We start from the raw sequence: 22,950 nt of genomic DNA on the forward strand, positions 1-22,950 counted from the left end.
TGGCTCTAACTAAAAAGTTATCAAGGTTTCTTAAAGTTCTACAGGTTTGTAGTAGTAAAGTACTACTATCTACAAGTTTGAAAGTGCCACCATGAAGAATTGTCACAAACAGTAGTCCAGGAGTTATATCTACGGTTAACATTTGTTTGAATTATTCTTCTGCATTATGTCTCCTATCCTGGATCCCTAAACATACTACTGAAACTCAAAAAGATAAATAGATATAGATATAGTCATGGTTGTTTTCCTCAGAACTAACTAACAATGATGATGACGCATCTCAGCAAAAATAGTTTACTTAGCAGGATCCAATCTGGGTCAGTCACCAGGACCAGAAGTTTTGTCTTGCAAGCTTTTAAACGTGCTGGAGCCCATCCACTCTGCTACAGTAGAGAGAAATTTCCTGAAGATGGGGTCCAGCTTGAGTCTGAAAGCTTGGAAGACAAAACCTCTAGTCCTGGTGACCGACCCAGATTGGATCCTGCAGGATTATCCTTGGACACATATATCTGGCTTCATTCATAATTTACTTATGGAAAATTTGATGAGCTCTCTACAAATGATCATCTTTGAAAAAAATCACTTGAGAACTGGAGACATATAGTTGCTTCTGTATGATCTGAATGTCCTATGCCTGATCATATTCAGAACAAAACAGAAAAGTGGACTTACCTCCAGGTTCTGAAGTAGTCTCTTCACCAATTAGACTGTCTGATGGCCTAGCCAAGGAAAATCCAGCCATGGTGATCATCACCAGGCAGATACAGCAATATGAATCCCAACTGAACATCTTCTCAGTGCCGGTCTGTGGTTGTCTTCCATAACTCCATGTGGACTTTAATCCCATCTGAGCTCTTCTAAACAAACATGGGCTGAAAGCAGCACTTAAGCCTTGGTAAATATCTTCTTATTCCCAGCTTCTACCAATTCTCCTAAACAGAAAAGGAGAAAGAAAATGTGAACTAAGATCATCACCAAAATGACAACATTACATTCTTATGAAACACCCTCTATATGTATCCTTAATCATCCTCAGTTTAAGCAACTACTGTCCTCCTGTTCCAATTTTGTTTAAACTCCAAGATGTCATGAAATGAGATGGCAATTTAAGTAATGAGAGCAAATCAGAGAAATAAATGCAGTAGTTCAAGTAGTATCAATTTAGTATTGACTAAGATAGTCATCTCTTCTCAAAGATCCTGAGTCCATCAAAACTTTCAGCAGCATAATAAAACTTCTGCCTAATTTTGAAATTAGTCTTAAGAAAGATAGCTACAATTGTTAAATACAATATTATATTGATAAAAACAAGCACAGACCTGGGACATTTGAATTTAAATTCTACCTCCCATGATGAATCACTGAGCCAAGATTAAGCCACCATAATAACATATAATACAGTACAGAACTTTAAGATTTTATTGAAATATCAAATTCCATAAACACTGGGGGGGAAATAAAACCTCTCCTACAGATAGATAGCAAATATACCATGATATCAGTAGGATAGGTGGCATAAAAATTAATTAAATAAATAAATAGCTTTAGCCTGGCCTATTCTACTGATATGCTAGCTTTCTATCTGTGGTGAAATTATGGGTGTTGATTTAAACAGTTAACCATCTTCAGCCTACAATAATACAGTTTAGAAACACTGTAATCTACTAAAGTTACTTTTATGCTGTTTCTGTAAAGTGGAACTATAGGTAATCTTCCTCTAAACTGAAACAATGTAAACACCATAATAGTACTTAGCACTTACAATTTTCAATATTAACTGAATGTATCTGAAAATATATGTTCTATAGGTAAAAAGCAATCCTATATCCCACATGCAGATATCTTTGGAATCAAGGATCTTTATTCTCAGTGATTGTAAATTATTAAATTAATGAGACACAAATATATTACAGTCACAATCACTCATGGCACTTCTGTATTCTTAACAGTTTATTCATTTTGTCAGATCTTTTAATGGAAAATTTGAACTGCCCTGTCTGAATATTCTGGAAATATGTTGCAGCTGGTAATAAGTCAAGGAAAGCCCATAATGTTTAGGAAGGCACAGAAAAGCATTCAGTAATTATTGTTTGGTGGTTATTGTTGTGATTATTTTTTAGCAATTTCTGATATGTTTAAATAATGAGCAAATGATATACTGATACTGTGGGATGCTTGTTTTCTGTTCATATTTTACTTTACACAATCCAGACTCTTTTGATTGGAAGATACTAACAAGACTGAAAATAACTAAATAGAAACAACTAATATGAAGTACTAGCAGTGATTGCTGGACTAGAAGATAGTCTCCAGATAAGGGAAATTTGGAATGTGTGGTTTCACTACATGTTAAAGGTTCTGTATGCTTTTAGATAACCAATCAGATGGCAACACTTAGTTGACCTTAGAGCTGATCTAAAAAGACAAACCACAGTTAGACCTGTTTAGTATCTCACTGGAGGACCAATAACAAATACAAGCCTAGAGGGTAATTGAGTAAATGAAGAAGACAATGGCAAGCCAATTATGTATTTTACTAAGGAAACTTTGTACATACATCCATTAAAAAGCTATTTTATGTTGTGGTTATGCACTAGGCTGGAAACTAGAAAATTATGAGTTCTAATCCCACTTTAAGCATGAAGTCATTGGGGTGACTTTCAGCCATTCACTATTTCTCAGCCCTAGGTATTAGGCAATGGCAAACCACTTGTGAAAATGTGCCAAGAAAACTGCAGGAATTTGTTGCACCAAAAAAAAAAAAAAGGAAACAAAATTTATTAAATCATCAAAAGTGAAGCTGAAAGAGATTTGATTTTACTAGGGTTTGTTTTTTTCCCGGCATAGCACTTTTTTCCCCAATTTTTGATTGTTGCTTAAAGTACAGTATTTTTTTTAAAAAAAGAATTTTGCATTTAGCAAATAATATAACTGTCGAAATGCACAGCCTTATCATGTGTCATTTTGCAAAATTACTGCATTCTATTTTTGCACTGTGCAGCTCTCCTGTGAATTTGCATGGCTGGAGGCCAAGAATCAATTAGAGCCGACTCTCTTTATCAAGGTTCATGCCTTCATACACGGCAAGATAAAAGATAGAGCAACTCCATGTTCAGTTCAGGGACAGATGGCCTTACTTGGTTGGAAGTATATAATAAAGTGTCCTTTCAGGCAGTTACGTCTGCAAAATTATCTGAGGATTCTGCTCTGGAGCAAGTTATTGCATGACAGACTGTTTCTTGAGTTCATGATTTGTGGGCAGGAATGTCCATTTGTATATACAAGGAGTAGTCCTGAAATCAGGAACTCAGGATTAGCCACAATGACGTTTATAACTATTCTTGTTCAACAAGGTAGATGCTGCCCAGACCATACAAGGGATGAAGTCCCTGCCTAGCAGGTTTATATTTCCATTTAAGTATGGCAAATCAGGCTGACTGGAGAAGTATAGAGGGACTGTTCTATCCCCATACCAGCAGAATGGAAGGAAGACCAGATAACAAAAACAGCTGTAAAATCAATCCCTTGATTGTGATTCACATGTATCCCTTCGTCCTTGAACTCAGTGTTTGAGCTTAGATACTTCTTTCCATCTCAATCCCAGCCTTTATAATGGAAATCAAAATATAGGTAGTCCTTGACTTACGACCACAACTGAGCCCAACATTTATACTGCTAAGTGAGACATTTGTTAAGTGAGTTTTGTCCCATTTTAGGACCATTCTTGCCACAGTTAAGTGAATCACTGCAGTTCTTAAATTATTGTTAATTGTTAAGTGAATCTGGCTTCCCCACTGACTTTGCTTGTCAGAAGGTCGTAAAAGGGGATAACATGGCCCCGGGACACTGCAACCGTCATAAATATGAGCCAGTTGCCAAGCATCTGAATTTTGATTACATGACCATGGAGATGCTGCAACGGTCGTAAGTGTGAAAAATGGTCATAAGTCACTTTTCAGTGTGGTTGCAACTTCGAATAGTCACTAAACAAACTGTTGTAAGTTGAGGACTACCTGCATTGGCCTAACTTAAAAGTCAATCATAAATATTATTTGAGGTGATGTATATAAAGGGCTCAGGGAACAAAATCAACATTGGACTAAAGCAATAGTTCAAATCTTTGCTTAGTCTTAGACTTTCAAGATAATCTTCCTCACAGTTGTATTGCAATTAACATCGTATCATCCACAGCATTCCATACACACACACACACACACACACACACACATAGTGCTACCAGGAAGATTTAAATATTGGTCTTCCTTATTTTCTCCAGGTTTTCAGGTTCATTCATTCATTCTTGCCTCTTTTTTCTCTTTCAATAATTTTTACACTACAAATGAGACACACTTGTAAAATAATTCTGGGCACAAAAGGAAAGCATTCAAGTATCAGGCGGCTTTCATCAGTTACATACAAGGGAATAGAAGAAAGAACAAAGAAATAGAAACAAAATCTTGCTGAGATTTTGCCACACATTGGTCAAAACTATATTATCAGGTTGTTGTTTTTTTCAAATCTTTCCCAACTTGGTGTCTACAGATGTATTGAATGATGTTGCCTATAACCCCCATTCACTTAGTTTGGCTACAGATGATAAGAGTTGCAATTGCAAAGACAATAGATTGGGGGAAAGGTATGTTATATTCTCAAAGGAATAAAAACATTCAGTCTTGATTGTCTAATGTACTACTTTAAATCTGAATACTGCTAGTGGATCTTCATAATTCAGAAGCAGTATACGCATTCCATTCTTCTTTTTATCTTTTCCAATAATATGCTTGGGTAAACAGAGATAGGGCAGGATTTCTTTTCATGAACTGTTCATATTTATTTGGTCATTCATTTATTAATTTTATATTAAGCCTTTATTATTGTTTTATAAATAACTCAGAATATTGAACGTACCTAAGACTCTTTTGTCCTCCTATGCTGTGAGGTGGGTTGGGCTGAGGGACAGTGACTGGCCCAAAGTCACCCAGCTGGCTTTCATGGCTAAACTGGGATTAGAACTCAAGTTTTCTTTCTAGCCTGGTGAGACTGAATCAGTCTGTCCAGTCATAAAGTTTCTCTAAGCATAAAGAAACTTAGAAAATATGGATTGTACCACAAAAGGGACATAGGAAGCAATTTAACCTCTGGAGTTCTATATTGGTTATAGACAACAATTGACATGCAGAGTTGTGTTCTGTGTAAAAATCTTCTAAATGCTTCCAACACCTGCAATCTTTAACATGCTCTTGCTGAGAAGAAACAAGGTATTGAACCCAGTGGAAATCAAGAGTGCAAGTCATTGCAAAAATGAGTGTCCTATATATTATATGTTCTGCAGAATTTAAAAGATGGGTGAGTTTACTCTGGGTCAGACCTTACTTTAAAGTACTTTGTCCAGTTCTGGGCACACTTTAAGAAGGGCTTGAAATGAACTTGGACAAATTCAGGGAATGCAATGAGGAACAAAGAAAGCAATATTCAAGGCATACCGTGCATACCCTATGAAGAGAAGTACTGAAGGAATTAGGCATGTTTAGCTTTGAGAAGAGGAAAGGGTAATGGCTGCATATGGTACCTGCCTTAAGTACTTGTCAAAATAGAAAGATGGAGTCTAGTATAAATGGAAGAAATAATTCTAATAGAATAGCATTCTTCAAGTTCCTGGAAATATAGAAGAAGTCAACATCTTTTCCCTAACATACATGCAGACAGACAGTGAAGGACACTGAATAATGGATTTAAATTACAGGTAGGCAGATTCTGTCTGAATGCTAGAAATAACCCCCTATCAGTTAGAGCAATTTGTTGAAACAAGGTTGGAGATCCATCTGTCAGGTATACTTTGATTTGGATTGCTGTCCATAACAGGGGGTGAGACTTGATGGTCTATTCTAAACAGTCCTTTACAACTCTGAATTCAGTGGTTCTACAAATATCCCTTAGCAGAGCCAGTATCAACTAAGACAAGGGCCAATGAACCCAATTTCAATTATTCTTTTTCTTTTAACAAAAACAGCTTTTCATTCTTCTAGGCACTGGAAGCAATTATGCCTTCTTAAATTCATACCAAAGTCAGATTTAACTACATCACTCTTCTTCCAACACACATTACTACCTCCCTCTCCCAATTTATGGAACCCCATCCTCATCTCCTAAAGCAGATGGGCCTATCTTGAAGAAGGCACACAGGTAAAAAAACAAAACCAACTATTTATCCAACCCGCTTTGCTGGCACTGCTACTAAATGATCTTATGAGTGAGCCCGCCTATGCTGAGTCATTACGGACCCCCATCCCAATGTTTGGAATACAGCCTCAGCATGCTTTTTTGGCCCTCACAATTCTGGCTTCCTGACTACAATAGCATAATCCCTTTTGGAGTCTCAGGCTGAGCAAAAGCCTCACATGGTGTTTATTTTTCCCTCTGAAAGGGAACTCTGTCTCTCCTCTCAGCCGTATACTGGGCGGAGTTGTCAGCCACCCATGATTGATGGCTCACCTTGCCACCCTGCTCATCAAGTCAATTTTCACCTCTTCACATACCTGCCCAAAGTGTCGTTCCAAAGTGACAAGCATTGAAGTGGGGAGGGAAACAGTCCAGGGTTGGGAGCCAAAATGAATTTCTTCAAGCTGTAAGCTCTACATTTTTTTCTTTTTTCTTTTTTAAAAAAAAACACAAGCAAACAAGTAGTACTTGTTCTAGATTGGCAGTAATTAAATTGAAGCCAAAGTATTCATTTTAATCTCATCCCATTGTTATGTGTGTGATGTTTATCAGTCCCCCGAGTGGTTGGAATTTGTTGCCGGTACGTTGTCTAAATCAATATGCCAGCCTGTCTATCCTATTAGGCATTAAGTAATGCAATAAATATGTGCATTGATGTATCAGTGCCCGTATAACCAATTAACTGGGTAGCAATTAATTGATGGCACACTGGAGCTGATTGCCAAGGGAGACCAGGGCCCCCTCTCTCTTTCTGCCTTATAATCTTCAAAGTGATCAACTATTAAACATTAATTCTGGAAGGTTATTTGGGAAAACAGCCCAGCAGCCTCAATAGTTTTGCATTGTCCAAATTCTTTTCAGTCACTTTCCCACCTCCACCCTCAGGACTAGCCTGTGTGTCTCCCAAGACCTCTATGGATCAGAGAAAGAAATCTGCATTTTAATTGACATTCCAAAAGAGTACTGGGGCTGCTTATTGCAGCCTATTCAAACCAAACAGGCTTTTCAAATGAAAATGAGTAAAGGCAAGTAGAAGATTTACAGGGATTTGTACAAGGAAGACAATGAGGTTTGAAATGTCGAAGGGTGCTTCATACCAACCAAATAATGGGCCATTATTTGAAAGGACATTTTTATATATTAAAATATCAGCAATTGGGGGTGAAAGAGGCTCTCTCTCTCTCCTCTCTTTCTCTCCTTAAATTCTGAACCCTGAAAAGGGAAGAGACCTAAAATAGTAAAGATCCTCAAGGATAAATTCTTTTGGTTTGCATTAGTACTACAGCACGTTTCTACTAAGCCCGTGTAAATCTTTGCTTTTGATACACATACTGCTGTATAGCATTCACTAAAGGATTCCATGTGTTATCATTTTTCCTAGCTGGGTCTTTGGCGCAATAAGTAAAAGAATTTGCAAACATGTAGGTATGACATATGTCGAGCTCATGTAACTTGAGGCTGCCACTTGTTCCTCTGAAGCCACAGCCACTTCTTCCTCTGAAATCCCTTCTCTTCAAATCAAAGTCCTTTAAACATTATGCCAAGCAAATTGGAGCTCTACAATTCAGATCCTGTTTCAACCATGATAATTGGCAACGTTTGTTTTTCTTTTTTTTACTACAACATGCCATGCATATTTCATTATCTGGAACGTCATCGGAGGGATCAGGATGGGTCTTCAGCATTTTAAAAACACGATGCTGGAGCTAAAAACCTCAGCATAAAATTCTTCCAGGGAGAACTTGAGATTCTGTCCCTTGAAGCCAACTCATAAATCGGGAGTGGGGGGCAGGGAAGAACTTGGCATAGGCTAAAATGTTTATTTGTACTTCCAGCGTTCTCTGTTAAACCAGTGTTGGAAAAGAGTTATGGGAATTTAATTAAGCCTGTTGTAATAATTAAGGCATTAGTACAACAAGTTTTGGGGATAGACTTGGAAGAGGGGAAAACTCTTAACACTATGGGCATCAGGAGCTCACATAATGGGGCTTTTCAGATTCAAGGACTGCTAAGGCAAAGGCGGAAAGATCCATCCTGAAAAACCAGAGAACCAGGAAAGATTCTAGATCGATCTGCTAGATAGGAACCGGGGAGGCAGCGAAGAGCGCGCAGCCGAGACGTTCATTCCCCACCCTGAGTTCGATTCCCGTCAAACTCAGTACGCCTGGAATTTTTTTGTTTTTTAAATTCCCTCGTAAACTCTTCCACGTAAAGCACCTCATCGTGAAATCTCGCTCATGACAAGCGTCGTTTAGAAAAGGGATTGAAATCGGTTTACTAGGCGGGGGAGAGAGAGAGAAGAAGGAACCTGTCAGAAGCCGCAGGCGGCTCTTCCAGAGAAGCAGCCCCTCCACTCCATCACGTCAGACGGATCGCAACTGGGGGCTGCAGCTCAACCCACCTGAGGGTCCCTGTCTGGATAGGTAGGGCTGCACCTGGTTTAACCAATTCCACCCACCTAAGCGACAGAGCTCGCTTTAAAAAAAGAAAGAAAGAAAGAAAACAAAACTTGACAAAGCTGCCAAACTTTGGAACGACCCCGCTCCGGATGCCCACCCCCTCCCTCCCCGCCTCGGGAAGGAAAAAAAAAAAACACAACTATGTACCATCTTGCAAATTCTGACCGGCAACCGCACGTTGCAAATTCTCCATTCCGCCGAGCGCAAAGTTAATCGTTTGGGAAGCGGGGCGCGGGGAGTTTAGCAAGAAAGAGTTGGAGGGATCCGTGCTTTTTGAGAGCTTGGAAAGCGGGGGATTACGCCGTCTTGGCCAGCCGATTTTCTCTTCTCTCTCTCTCTCCCCCCTCGTCTTTTTCTCCGCCTCCCCTCCCCCGGCCGCTGTGCGCCTCTCATCTCCAAGCCAAGCCCGGTCCAATTACCTTATATGAAAAGGCTCCGACAAAACGATCTGCTGATTCCCTTGCCCAGGCGTGCGTACCGGACGGAGCGACGAAGACAGGCTGTCCGGAGGAGAAGAGGGAGACAGAAACAAGCTTGGCAAAAATAACAAAAATTTAAAAAAAGAAAAAAAAATCCCACAATAATCGCCTCCGACTTTATTCCACGCTCGGGCGCTCAAAGACGTCGGTCCGAAGTCCTAACGAACCCGGGCGGGGGGATTCGGCGGCGACCACCTCCATCCCCGCGCCTCAAACCCTTTCCCTTCTTTCTCCCCTCCGCTCCAAAACTCCTTGGGGCAGACGGCGGAGGAGGGGGAGTGGAGGTAGAAGCGTTCAGTTTAAAACAAAACAAAACAAACAAAAAAAAAGGACGGGGAAAAAAAAATTAAATTTAAAACAGTCACGAGAGAGAGAGAGAGAGACAAAAATCAGAGTATCCCCCAAAAAACAAAAAATCTTTTTTGTGTTGTTCTCCGCGCTTCACTCCAGGATCCAGATGGAGAAAGACTACGGCCGTTCCCAAAACTTTCTCTCTCTCTCTCTCTCTTTCTCTCTTTCCAAAAAAAAAAAGCAGGACGGTAATAGAGATGTTTCGAATCCCGATCATTCGGGATCCATTCAGAATCCTCTCGCCGCCAAACTCTAAAGCTTTATCAACTCTTACAACAAACCCCTTTTTTCTCCCTCTCCTCCCCTCCTTCGCTTGGTCACTCCCCCGAAGTTGAAACCTGAGCCGTTTCCTGGACGGTTCTTCTGCCAATCACGAGCGGGGCAGCAATTCCCCTACTACGCGCTTCATATACGTTGGAGAGTAGTGGGGTTCGCCTCTCGTTTTCTCCCCGCAATTTTAAAGGAGCGCGCGCGCCGTGGGGAAAACGCCTCCAAGTGGCCCCGCAGAAACAGCCCTTTTCTTTTCTTTTCTTTTCTTTTCTTTTCTTTTCTTTTCTTTTCTTTTCTTTTCTTTTCTTTCTCCCGCAGACACACGCCCCAAATTTTTGCCGATTCTTAACCGCCTCACTAAACTATAGTGGGGTTGGAGAAAGTGAAACAGTCAATATTCTATCCTATCTGGAATAACACGGAATAATTTCGATGATTTGTCTATAGGGGATTCTCAGTCATCCAGGTCATGGTTGTCTCAAAGGTGCCTTTTTTTTCTTTCTTTTTTCCAAAAAAAGAGCCTTGGTGGCGCAGCAGACTAAAGTGCTGTTAACTAGCACCAGCTGCCTGCAATTACTGCAAGTTCCAATCTCACCAGGCTCAAGGTTGACTCAGCCTTCCATCCTTCCGAGGTAGGTAAAATGAGGACCCAGGATTGTGGGGGCAATAAACTGACTTTGTATTAAAAAAGAACACCGCTTAGAGGGGGGCCGAAAGCCCTACTAAGCAGGTATATACAAAAGTATGAAGGCTATTGCTTAATGCATTGTAAGCCGCCCTGAGTCTCCGGAGAAGGGCGGAATATAAATTGAACTAATAAATAAATAAATAAATAAAAGGCAATTGGCTTCGGTTCTGATTGAAGAAGCTTCTTGGAAGAGACGTTCAGTCAGAACTGAAGAAGCTTCTTTGATAAGAGGCAAAATGTCTTCAAGGAAAAATAAAATCCAGCTGCCTTTTGGAAAAAAAAAAAGCACTTTGGGAACAATTTCGATGATTATGCTTCCATTTTTTGGCCGGTTGAGGATGATGTTTGGTGTCAGCAAGGGATGTTTGCAAGAGTAGTCAGTCTGGATAATTTTTTCTGGTTGCCCTGTCAATCTCCCATGAACAAGACTGGAACTTTTAACAGTCAAATATTAGACAATATTCTATATTCAGTCATACACAGCTGATAAGTGAAGGACTAGTCCAGAGGTGTTAAACTCGTGGCCTGCAGACTGGATGCATCACATGCAGGCCACGCCCACCCCCAGTTTAGTGAAGGGGGAAAAAGTTGTGATACATCAGGTGACAATAACATGATGCCATGAGTTTGACACCCCTGGACTAATCTGTCATAGGAACTGGGGGAAAAATTGAAATCAGTCTTTTTCTCATTTTAGGTAGCTTCATTATTACCTAAACCAAGATAAAATATTTGTATTCTATAAAAGAGCTAGAAAGAGCAGAACCATGAAAAACATGGTATTCCCTGGAAGTGTATGTTGAAGGCTTTGAAGAAGTAGGATAGGGAGAGTATTGACAACTTTGAATTTCGGTGTTGGAAAAGAAAATATCATGGACAGCCATGGAAAAAAAAAGGATAATTGAATAAATCAACTTAGAATTCTCATTCAAAGCACAAATGACCAGGCAAAAATTATCCTACGACAGAGGCATTAGGTTAAGATCTATCTTTCCTGAGAAGGCTTTAATCCTGGAAAAAATGGAAGGGAAGAGAAGAGAAGAAGAGAGTGACCAGCAGCAAGTTGGATGGACACAGTTACAATGGCAATGAATGCCCTGATAGAAGATCTGAAAGACTGGGTTAGGGAGAATAAGTCACAGAGAAAATCTATGTGGTGACTAAGAGTCAATAATAACTTGATTGCACATAATCAATAAAAATGATATAAATATTTACATAAAGCAAACTAATCAATCCCTGTCCCCGGGCAGAATTCTTAGCTACCTATTCTACCATATTAGTTCTACAGTTTTCTTATGGAAAGATAAATATGCAAGAGGAAACAAAATTCTTATGCAGATTGGTCTGATTTTAAGGCCAATTCTATATCTGTATCATTTTTGCATTGAGAACATCAGTATAATGTGCTTCTGGGGCCATGTATACAGGATATGCAGATTTGGCATGGAACATGTATATTTCCACGATGCTATGGACTTCTAGTGGTCTTTGCAAACTCAATTCACTCCAGAAGTTGGCTACATGGTTGTTTGAGAGGTAATACAAAAGGTGTGGGGGGGAGGAGAGGGGGAGAAGATCATGACAAACATTCAAGATAGCCCTGGCAAGAAGCACAACCTGAATATCAACTCTATCTTTAATGTAAGATTTAACAGATTTAACAGAGTTGACATCAACAAAATCTTGCAATTCTGAAAGAACCTCTTCCGCCTCTTATTTTTATGCTCCAAAAAGCTAGGTGAGTCTCTTCTGAGATCTTTTCTCTACTTTCCACTACTCTCCTTCAGGTTCATATTTTATTATCAGATTATTGCTTAGGCTGCAGGTCTTCCCTCTGTCTCCCAAGGTCATTCTCACATACCATTTTCATACTTTTCTTCTAAAATGGTGAGGTTGTCAGATCCCCTTTGGCTCCCAACTCACCTTGACTCTTCTTGAATTTCTCCAGTCTTTTCTAAAGTAAAAAGCAAAGAGATAGCTTGTCACTTCAGCCAGGGTTTCCAGTCATGCTGAAGGTGGCTTTGTATTCTTCCAAACACAATCTGGTTTTGTGAAGACTATTTGCTAATTATCATTTTTTAAAAAAAAAAAACCACTCCACATGATTGGGGGAAAAAATCCACATTGGCTAGCTAACACCCTCCGTCTGGAACGACCTACCCCCAGAGATATGCATGATCCCGGCCTCCGGACTTTACGTCGGGCCCTTAAAACTCACTTATTTCATCTAGCCAGGCTGGCTTGATCACATCTTTCAGTTTTAATTTGTAATTGATTTTATTGGGGTGTTTTTAATTATTTAATATCATTTTAAATTGTTTTAAATTTAGTATGCTATGTTTTACCTTGGCTGTTCACCACCCTGAGTCCTGCTGGAGAAGGGTGGTATAAAAATCAAATCAAATCAAATCAAATCAAATCAAATCAATCAATCAATCAATCAATCAATCAATCAATAAGAAAGGAAAGGGCATTTAGTGAATACTGCCTGGTAGTTTGAAACTGCTTCCAATTATTTGGGAGGCAAAGCTAGCGGCTTTACAGAAGGGGTCTCAATCCCATATTTTGGGAAGACAGTTTGATCTGAACCCTTTTTAGTAAGTGGCAATAGCAAGCACAAAGGTCACTGAAGACATATTAGGAGAGATGTTCCACCTTTTCTACATTTTCCTTCTCTGATTCTGCCTGCAACAAAGTGAGGCGAGAGGAAGGAACCAGAAGAAAATCGGGAAAAACAAAAACTTTTATTTTCTCTCTCTCCACACTGCTAAAATACTGGCATAGGAAAAATATGAACACACAACAATGTCAGTAACATTAACATAAAGGTGGCCTAAACTGCAGGAGTCAAAAAAGTTTTCCTCCATTGCATGTTCAAAGGTTACATGGACTAGCAACACAGTCAATGTAAGTATTCTGAATGTTCTTCTCCATCTGATGGCAACATAGGGGGTACATGTTGGGACCTTCATACTTTTATTTCCCCAAATTAAACCGGAACAGCTGGGGTTGGGTAAGCTCAGGAGAAATTGCCAATTTTCTTCAGTGATTCTTGCCTATGGGCCTGACTCACTGTAGGGTCACGCCCAGCGTTATTGACTTTCTATTCATTTCTATCCTGTCTAGGGAAAACAACAATGAACTCAGGAACAGATATGCACAACATTCAAAAACCTACACAAAGAAGGCATTGGGGCAACAATAGATTTATTTGGACAGCACTGTTTAAAAACCCGAAGAGTAGCTATATACAAGAAATTCAGATTTTTAATATGGAAAGCCAGAAAGAATTTTGCTCTGATAAATTATTATCAAAATGAAATAGGACACAAATGTCATGGAAATCAATGCAACGTTTTATGGATATACAATACACATTTGTTTTTTATTTAAAAAAAACAGAAGACAAATTAACATTTTATTTTACCAGATGTTGATGATTTATTTATTTCTAGATTGTGCTGAAAAGATTTTAGCTAAATATAAATAGAGAATTTATTATTGAGATGGTTTTTATATCTTCATCTTAGGCAATGTACAAAGGCTAAAATAATTGTTTTCATTTGTGAATTAATAGAAAATCCATGCAGTCTCAAATAGTTTATGGTGAAGGGCCTTCTGGCCCATGAGTGGCATTGGGTAAGGAAAGGTTTAATGCAAATATTACACTAATAATTAATTATAGGGTCTCAAAGTTCAACTGAGAGGGCTTTTCAGAATGAAAGGACAGGAGGAGATAGTCATATCTCCTGGCATGCAAGTTCCATAGGAGGAAAAAAGTTTGAATTCTAGTTCAAGCCTCCTTGACCTCCTTCAGTATTTGAATTGGATGGGGAGAATTGTACATGGATATCACTTTTTGTAGAACTTTATAGGTAATGATCAACACTTTGAATTGGCCCAGAATTTTAATGGCAAACAGTGCAAAAACTACAGTATTCACATACGCTATGGATCTTCCCAACTAATGGTTTACCACTGCAGTTTGTTCCAGGCTGTAGCATCTCAATCATCTTCAAAGGCAGCCCCACTTAGAGTGCATTACGGTAATCCAGTTGCAAGGAGATCTAGTTGTAAATTACTGAAATTGGGGCACTCTAGTCCAGTTAAACCTCAATAGATGCACCATTGAAGGTCTGCAACATACTTCCTGGCCATTGCCTCCATCTGCAATGCTCCTGGGAGAGGATGATCCCATCAAGAGCTACTACCAGAGAAAATGTAAACTGATGAACTTTACTAATGTATAGTAAATTCCATCTTAGGTTTGGGTTTCTACCCATCTAGATTTTAATAGGTTCCAGATATCCACAACATTTCCAGTTCAGTCAACTACAGTGTACTACACTATCTCCAATCCCAAAGCTTTCAGGCAGACAAGAAGAATACCATGATCAATGTTTGTTTTAAGCCATTGCTAGATTCTAGATGACCAGCAGGGACATCCTCCTCGTGTCCAATTCAAACTCAAATAATATCATCTAATATAGCAATGTTACTATCCTATGACCATGCCCGAACATTGACTGAATATTTCCTAAGACAAAGTGGATCTTTTCAAAACAGCAGGATCAGAGTTAGCTTTTTTCAAGACAGGATGTACTACCTCCTCTTTCAAAAAATCATTGACTTTCCTCAAATAATGATCCAACCACACCTTACCCTGCTTCCTGAAGGAATCCACAGGACATGAATCTGACCAACAGACAGAGGAGTCCATTCTGTTGAGGGCTCCCACCATCCTATTCTTAGTGTGCAATCCTAAGAAGATTCTCATTCTCCTACACCTACACTCAGCTCTTACTATTCCTCCCTCCCACCAGTATTGATCAACATATGCAAGGCATCAACAAGTTCAGAAAACATGTTTCACAATCATGGGTTCAAACCAGTTATCACCTCCCATTCTTATGAACTATAAATCAACAAAATTGTGTGACTCATTTGTTTCAAAATGTAGCACTGACAATTTTCTGTCAGAAGAATCAAACTCTTAATTAGAGAAGAGGAAAAAATAAGAGTAGATTGAGGAAGACATAGCTAGGGTTAGAACAAGGGAGGCTGCATTTAGTCTATCTTAACATAAAATATGGAATTTGACTTTTCAGGGGCTACCAATGGCTCAGGTTGGGCTTGGTCTTTTCCTTAGAATTTTGGGATGGGATGCAAAAAACAAATGCCAGTTTATCCTTATTCTTTCAAAATATAAAATTCAGCTCTTATTGAGAATTATCCCTATTTATAAGCAAAGGACCCTCTCCCTCACAGGGAGAGATCAATGGCATCAAAATGAGGATTGTGACTAGGTGTTGAAGCCCTAGCTTTTGTAATGTATGACACATACTTCACAGATATTTTAAAAGGGGTGTGGTTTTGATTGCCTGTTCACGCCCATTATTTTGATATCGATCCTCCTTTGCAGATGACTGACAGGCACAAAGAATCAGAACCATTTGTGTAGTCTGCTGCATTTATATAAGGGATTTATTGAAGCCGATAGAGAGGTATCTGGTCAAGTAATGGTCAGCACTAAATTGGTGCTAGGTAAAGGTCAGTAGAATTCAAGTGGGGCTAGACTTGGGACTCTTGGGACAATGCAAAGACTCTAAAATGATGACATGTTTTATCACATTGCCCTGCCTGCTTTTCTGCTATAATAACCCTCATACGTGAAAAACATGATGAGGGAATTTTTCAAAAAGCAGTAATAATGTGCTACTCCACATTATAGGCATAGACATGCATAGGAAAAGCCTGATTTATACATTCAATCAAAGGCATGGAGACCTCCAACTATAATTGGGTGCCCTTCCTATTCTTGACTCATTGTATTCTTGACCTTAACCCATTCTTTTTTTTTTTTTACTAAAGTCCAGATTGCATTGCTGAGATTAATATCATCGAATATTTTCTTCACAAACTTAAATAAAATGGAAAGAAAACAGTGAAGCAGAATTTGTGCCTATTACTCAAACAATTTGCACTAATGTAATTCTTAAAGAAAACTAAGTCACACAAGCTAACATTTAAAATACCCGTGTTCCCCCCAAAATAAGACCCTGTCTTATATTTTTTGAACCCCAAAAATAAGCACTTGGCCTTATTTTTGGGTAGGTCTTATTATTTTGGGGTGTGTGGAGCAAGGCAGGTCTCCTCTTGCTGTCTTACCTGATTTTCAGATCGGTCTCCTAACCCAAACGCAGAGGAAATGGCAGGGACTGGCTGTGCATGCATTTAAATATTTTCGGAGAGGGCTTATTCTTGGGGGAGGACTTACTTTTGGGGGAGAGGTTATTTTAGGGAAGGGCTTATCGGGGAGGGCTTATTTTTGGGGAAACATGGTAGATGCAAAAAAGAAATGGGATAAGGAAAGAGAAGACTTTAAAAGAAGGGGCAAACAATACTGTCCTAATGAAATTTATCTATTTTTCTACAAGTACATGTTTCGATTGCATGGAGAACTGTAAGGTCTACATTTCCCTTAGATTGTCACATGAATGTTTAGCATTTGGGAACAGAATGTGGTCATCTGAACCTGTTCAAACTCATAAGAATATGAGAACTTCTGACAATAATCATAAAGAATGAAAAAAAAAGCAGTCAATATGAAACCAATTCATATCCCAGGATAGTAATACGGGAGCCATTAACTCTTGACTTCTTCCCATCCTGATCTGAAACGTTTGCAAGTTAACAGTCCAATGAGCTGAACTACTAACGATTCCTTCTCACATAAACTTTGCTGTTCCAAACAGAAGGTGTTTTTTCCATTAGGAACAATGACATCATTTACGTTGCTGATATTGTTCGTCTTTTAGAACAATATTAAAATACAGGTTAGTGACTCTCTTGCTGCTTGTAGTCTTCTAATGCATTGGCATTGCTTATTACCTTGAAATATCTATCCAGCAGCAAAGCTGAATGAATGGGATATAAAATAAAGATAGGTGGGAAAATTACAAATATCTTGTATGGCTTGATTAAGATTGAGAAAATACTTCTTGTATTGAATTGAAATGAAAGGAAGAAATGAAAGGAAATATTCATTTTTTAAAAAGCCCTTATAATCTTGTCATTACCCACTTAAATTTTACTGTTGTTTAAAAGCTATTCTTTGATTAAAATACCAGCAATACACTCTAAATTTCATTAGAGCCATAGAAAGTCTTGAATAAATACTGCAATATAAATGATAAAAATGTCAATATTGGTCAAGGATCAAGTAAAACAAACTAAGCTTAGTTAGTACAAATGTACAGTTTCTATGTTAAAAAATAGCACTCTCAACAAAATTTATTCTTTCTTGTTTCAGTTCACTTATGAGGGATATGCATATACTTTAATATAATGACATTATTATAATTAAAACAAACTTACTTTCTTATAATTGAACTAAAGCTAAGATTCTTTGTCCTTGGTTTTCTATTCTTGCAGTTGTGATATTTTTAAATATATATACTGTATTAAATTTACATTTATGATTTGAAACTTCACATCCCTATTCATAGAAATATTCATGCTCTTCTGCAGTTTTATAATTGTATCTTTGTACCTGTAAGTGCAACATCTGAATTTTCTAATTTAGAAATTGACCTGTGAGGAACAAGATGCCAATTTCACCTTCAAATCTCTTTTCTTATTCCTTAAAAACATTGTTAAAACATTCTCAGCTTAAAATAAACGCAAGAAGAAACAGTAACTTTTCTCAATTCAATATGTTTGCCTCTTTCCAAAAAGGAATATTCCATAAAAGGTGACAAAATATAATCTTTTTCTTCCATGACATCTAGAAGCATTTTTTTTCTGTTGATCAATAGCACTTATTCATTGAAATAAGCTGATTTTCAGGTTGGGCCACCACCTCTCAGTTGAAGTAAAGCAGAAACAGTTTTTTTTGGTAAAAAAAACAAAACTTTATCATATTTAAACTTCCAGTGATCTCAGAAAACTTTTTCCTGCCATTGCTGAATAAAAGAATAGCCTCTTTACATTTCTTTAATCATCATCATCACCATCATCATCATTCTCATCTTCTTCTAAAAAGTGGCCACAATCCTTTTTTGTCCGTTCTCCTGCACATGAATGGGGTGGCTAATAAGCCTATTAATGAGGTTCCACGGTAGAGTGTGAATAGGTAAATAAGCCCAATCTGTTGAGGTTCAGCAGCGAGGGCAGTAAAGCCATCAAGAGCTAAAGGGGACAGTTTGAACTGAAACAGGGACAACAGCTCCTGGTTTCCAGCCAAAGAAAGGACAGACAAAGCATGTATTCAGAAACCTTCTACGCCCAGCTGAGCAGTATTGTCTTTCTGCTTCTTCCCCCTTTCTAAAATGTCTTGAGTAACTGCTTAAGCAGCCCCCAAGACATCTTTTCCCCCCCAATCTGGTAATGATACATCAATACAGAATAAGGGAAATTAGGATCTGAATACTTCTTTGCACCCTAATGTCCAAAAGGGAGGGGGATGAAAAAAACCACATTTCTTCTCAGCATGTGGATAAAAAATGGAAAGAGACAGAGACTGGAACAACACTCACCTTCCTTCTCCATAAGTTTTTAAATCCATAGATTGACTTGGTCAAAGGATTTTCTTCTTTCCTTCCTTCCTTTATAAAATAGAAGATCCTCCCAAAGCAGGATTGAATATTAACTTTACACCCACACGCAAACATGATAAGGAAATTGCTACATCTGTAACCCTCAACTTGAAACCCAGAGCCCTATAGTTTCCAAACTGTCAAAATTGGTGCCAGTTCATATTTGTCCATTCAATGCCGGATTTATTTTAAATCTTTCTGCTGGAAGTCACGAGTAGACCCACTGCAATGAAAATTTGGGAGAATCTATATATGGCCATTGCAATATATAATCTAGCTTGGATGCTAGGATGACATTTTTGTAGGCAAAAGTAGCATTGTAATTATGATAAAGATGCTGTTTGTCAGCTGTTGCATTCAAGCAACGAAAGAACATACTTATTTCTAGTGATGCAATTACCTTATTCACCTACTTTCTTACCTCTATATACAGCTGCTTGTACAAATGCAAATATACACAACCTACTAGAAATCTGATTCTAAAAATTGTGACTCAAGATAGAATATTAGGGCAATCATACAAAAGGCTGCAGTGTTTTCTGTTTGCGCATAATAAAGAGATTAATCTGCCTTCCTTTGTAAATGGAGTGAACATTCACTAAACAGAGGATGTATTCAATACATGTATATCTTAGACCATGACTATTATGGTTTAATTAATCATGATTCATTGAATAAATCCAAATTGCCTGGAATTATGGAATATACTTAGCCTTAATTCATAGTTTACAACAGTTCATAGATATAATTCATAGTTATCTAACTATGATAGATAACTTGCTACAATAAGACAAAAAGAAACAAACCACATTAAGATTTAGCTTAGCATGATAAATGGGTCCAGTCTAAGAGTGAAGGGCTGATAGCCAGAACTGGGTACCCATGATATCTGACAACTATTTTAAATTCCACAAAATTCACTGGGGGCAAGTTTACACAATCAGCTTTTAAGGTCATTACAGCTCACAAAGATCTGAGACTGCCACTTTGTAAAAATTAATCTACAAAAAAGCCTTTGTATTGTAAATGTTCCCTTTTGAAATGAATGTAGTTAATGTAGTTAAAATGTTTGTTTTTCCCCCCCTCCTGGAGAGTTTTGGACAACCATAAGGAATTCTCAGCAGCAAATTCTTGGCATTTCATAAGAAAGAGTCATGCCCTGATCGTACAATAGATTTGTGAGCCATGCAGAATGTTTACATCAGCTTACATTAATTGTTCTTTTTTCCAGTAGCTGCAAATGGCAAGGTGCCCAGCACAGAATCCAGCAACAGTAGTCCACTGATAAGATCAATACAATCAAGATAACAGAAGAGGTTTGGGTCCATGCCACAGCCTGATATTAAAAAATTGTCAGATCTGGCATCTTTCAATTCAGGAGGAAATTATGACCAAGTGGACTTACTTTTCAACTGGTTGAGTAGATAAAAAAAAGGAGAGGGAATATTGGAGGGAAGTCAAATAAAAGACTTATCAGATCACACAGCACTCAAGCTCTGGTCAAACTCTGCAATTTAAATTTTAGATTGCTAAATGGTAACTGGATTATGGGAATAACTTTTGAATATTCTACATGACAAAAATCTGCAGGAAAATCACTGTATCCTATTTAGATCTTGAAAACTACATAGACACAATGTTTTTGGTGTCTTTTAAATTTAAAATGTATTTTATAGATTCAGTAAGCCTAGTGGCGGCTTTACACACTTCTTAAAATTTCATCTTCCACCAAAACAAGTGGGAGGAAATCACACCATTTATATTTAGGATCTCCAACTGTATTTCAACAGTGCAACTAAGAGAGGTCTGTGGTCAACGAACAGGAGGATGGAAAGCTATGTGCGATTCTTCAAGTGGGCCACCTCTTTTTAACCTTGAATGTGTTATGTTAGTCTCTCATTTAGCACAATGTAAAAACTTATGCTGCATAGCCTGTAACTTTATTTTTTCATAGATTGGACTCTAAGCCATATGGTATGAGAATATATAGTGCAGACAATAAAGAGTGCAGAGAAGAGCAACAAAGATGATTAGGAGACTGGAGGCTAAAACATATAAAGAACGGTTGCTGGAACTGGATATGTGTAGTTTAATGAAAAGAAGAACCAGGAGTGACATGATAGCAGTGTTCCGGTATCTGAAGGACTGCCACAAAGAAAAGGGAGTCAAGCTATTCTCCAAAGCACCTGAGCACAGGACAAGAAGCAATGGGTGGAAACTAATCAAGAAGAGAAGCAACCTAGAACTAGGAAGAAATTTACTGACAGTGAAAACCATTAACCAGTACAACAACTTGCCTCTAGAAGTTTTTAAGAAGAGATTGGATAATCTTTTGTCTGAAATGGTTTAGAGTTTCCTGCCTGAGCAGGGGGTTGAACAATTGTATTCTATATAACATCATGTAACCATTTCCAAAAGTTCTGATGAATCCATTTGTAAAGAAAGATCCAATTGTATGAAGTGAAAGTGTGATCAATCTGCAACACAAAATATTTAGAAACTGAATTTTGGCATTTGTTGATCAGCCTCAATTATTAAAAAGTGAAAGTCAGATACGCTGTCACAAGACCGCCTTCTGCCACCGGTAGCCTCTCACTGGCCAGTACGCTCCCACAGAGAGGGGCTCCTCAGGGTGCCGTCGGTCAAACAGTGTCGACTGGCGGCCCCCGGGGGGAGAGCCTTCTCTGTGGGGGCACCTGCCCTTTGGAACGAGCTCCCCCCAGAGATAAGGAGGATCCCAGATTCACGCATTTTCCGCCGTGCCCTCAAGACTTTTTTATTCCAACAGTCTGGACTGGCCTAACTCTTTTTAACTGTTTAATTTTAATTTGCTTTTTAAAAAAGGGGTGTTTTAATTAGTATGGGCCAAATTTGTTTAATATGTTTTAAATTGTTTTTAAACTTTATATGTATGTGTTTTATCTTTGGCTATTCACTGTCCTGAGTCCTTCGGGAGAAGGGCGGTATATAAATCCAAATAAGCCTTAAACCTTAAAACCATTTTTTCCTGTTAAAAGTTGGTGGAACCAATTTTGAGTAAATTTTTCATATATGTTAAATTTAAGAGAATGGAAGTCTAATACGCATTCCCGTTTGCAAATCGTTATTATGCTGGAATATTAATACAGTCATAGAGCCCCTAGCTCCATCACATGTTATGCTCTCCCTACAAAAAGCAAGCAACCTGAATGCAACCCAGTCCCCATGCATGCTTTATCATATGTGACAGTTGTACATTTCTGTATGTTTGAACAGCATCTACAGAAAGAGGTCAAAGTAATCCAAATAGCGGACACAACTGAAACCTCTTCCTACTTTTCACATGCATGAAGTACTAACGTACATTTTTTTTCTTGAACCTGTCAGTATTGACTTCTGATGACTGCCTGGACAAGTCCTTGCAGTTTCTTGGCAGGATTTCCAAGGTGGTTTGCCATTGCTTGTTTCTTAGGGCTAAGAGAAAGTGACTGACCCAAGGTCATACAGCTGGCACTGTACCTAAAGTTGGATTAGAACTCATGTGCTACTAGTTTCAAGCCTGATAGCTTAACCACCACACCAAACTAATTCTTCCTATATGGAATCCCATTCATTCGTACATCAAAACCTTGATTTTAAGATGGATTTGTGTTCCCAAATACTTTGCTATGAAATCAATGAAAAGAGTAACTCTTCTTCCAGAAGCAAATATTGAATCTATGACAGAATTTCTCATTTTTAAACAGTTTCTCAGTGCCAAACAAGGGAATGCAATGGCTCAACAGTTAAAGACATTGAGCTTATCAGCTGGAAAGCTGACAGCCTGGGTTTGACACCCGAACACCACATGATGGGTTGAGCCCATTACTTCCTTGACCTCCTATCCACCCAAGCAGTTCTAAAGC

At 38.4% G+C, this 22,950-nt stretch overlaps 1 protein-coding gene across 18 annotated transcripts in view; it reads right to left on the reverse strand.

The window, feature by feature from the left end:
• Positions 1–22,950, reverse strand: part of FGFR2 (fibroblast growth factor receptor 2) — a 158,225-nt gene that overhangs the window by 112,977 nt on the left and 22,298 nt on the right. For 12 of the 18 annotated variants that reach the window (XM_034436362.3, XM_087872959.1, XM_087872960.1 and 9 more), the window contains exons 1-2: positions 9,098–10,258; positions 673–932 (exon numbers count right to left, since the gene is read on the reverse strand). In XM_034436362.3, the coding sequence (XP_034292253.1) occupies positions 673–847 (175 nt within the window). In that variant the 5' untranslated portion in view covers positions 848–932; positions 9,098–10,258. Of the gene's footprint in view, positions 1–672; positions 933–9,097; positions 10,259–22,950 lie in introns of those variants that run through there. The other 6 variants (XM_087872956.1, XM_087872953.1, XM_087872955.1 and 3 more) reach the window with 1 other exon arrangement.

Source organism: Pantherophis guttatus, chromosome 6 (genome assembly GCF_059756535.1).
Source record: "Pantherophis guttatus breed Tessera chromosome 6, ASM5975653v1, whole genome shotgun sequence".
Taxonomy (NCBI): domain Eukaryota; kingdom Metazoa; phylum Chordata; class Lepidosauria; order Squamata; family Colubridae; genus Pantherophis; species Pantherophis guttatus.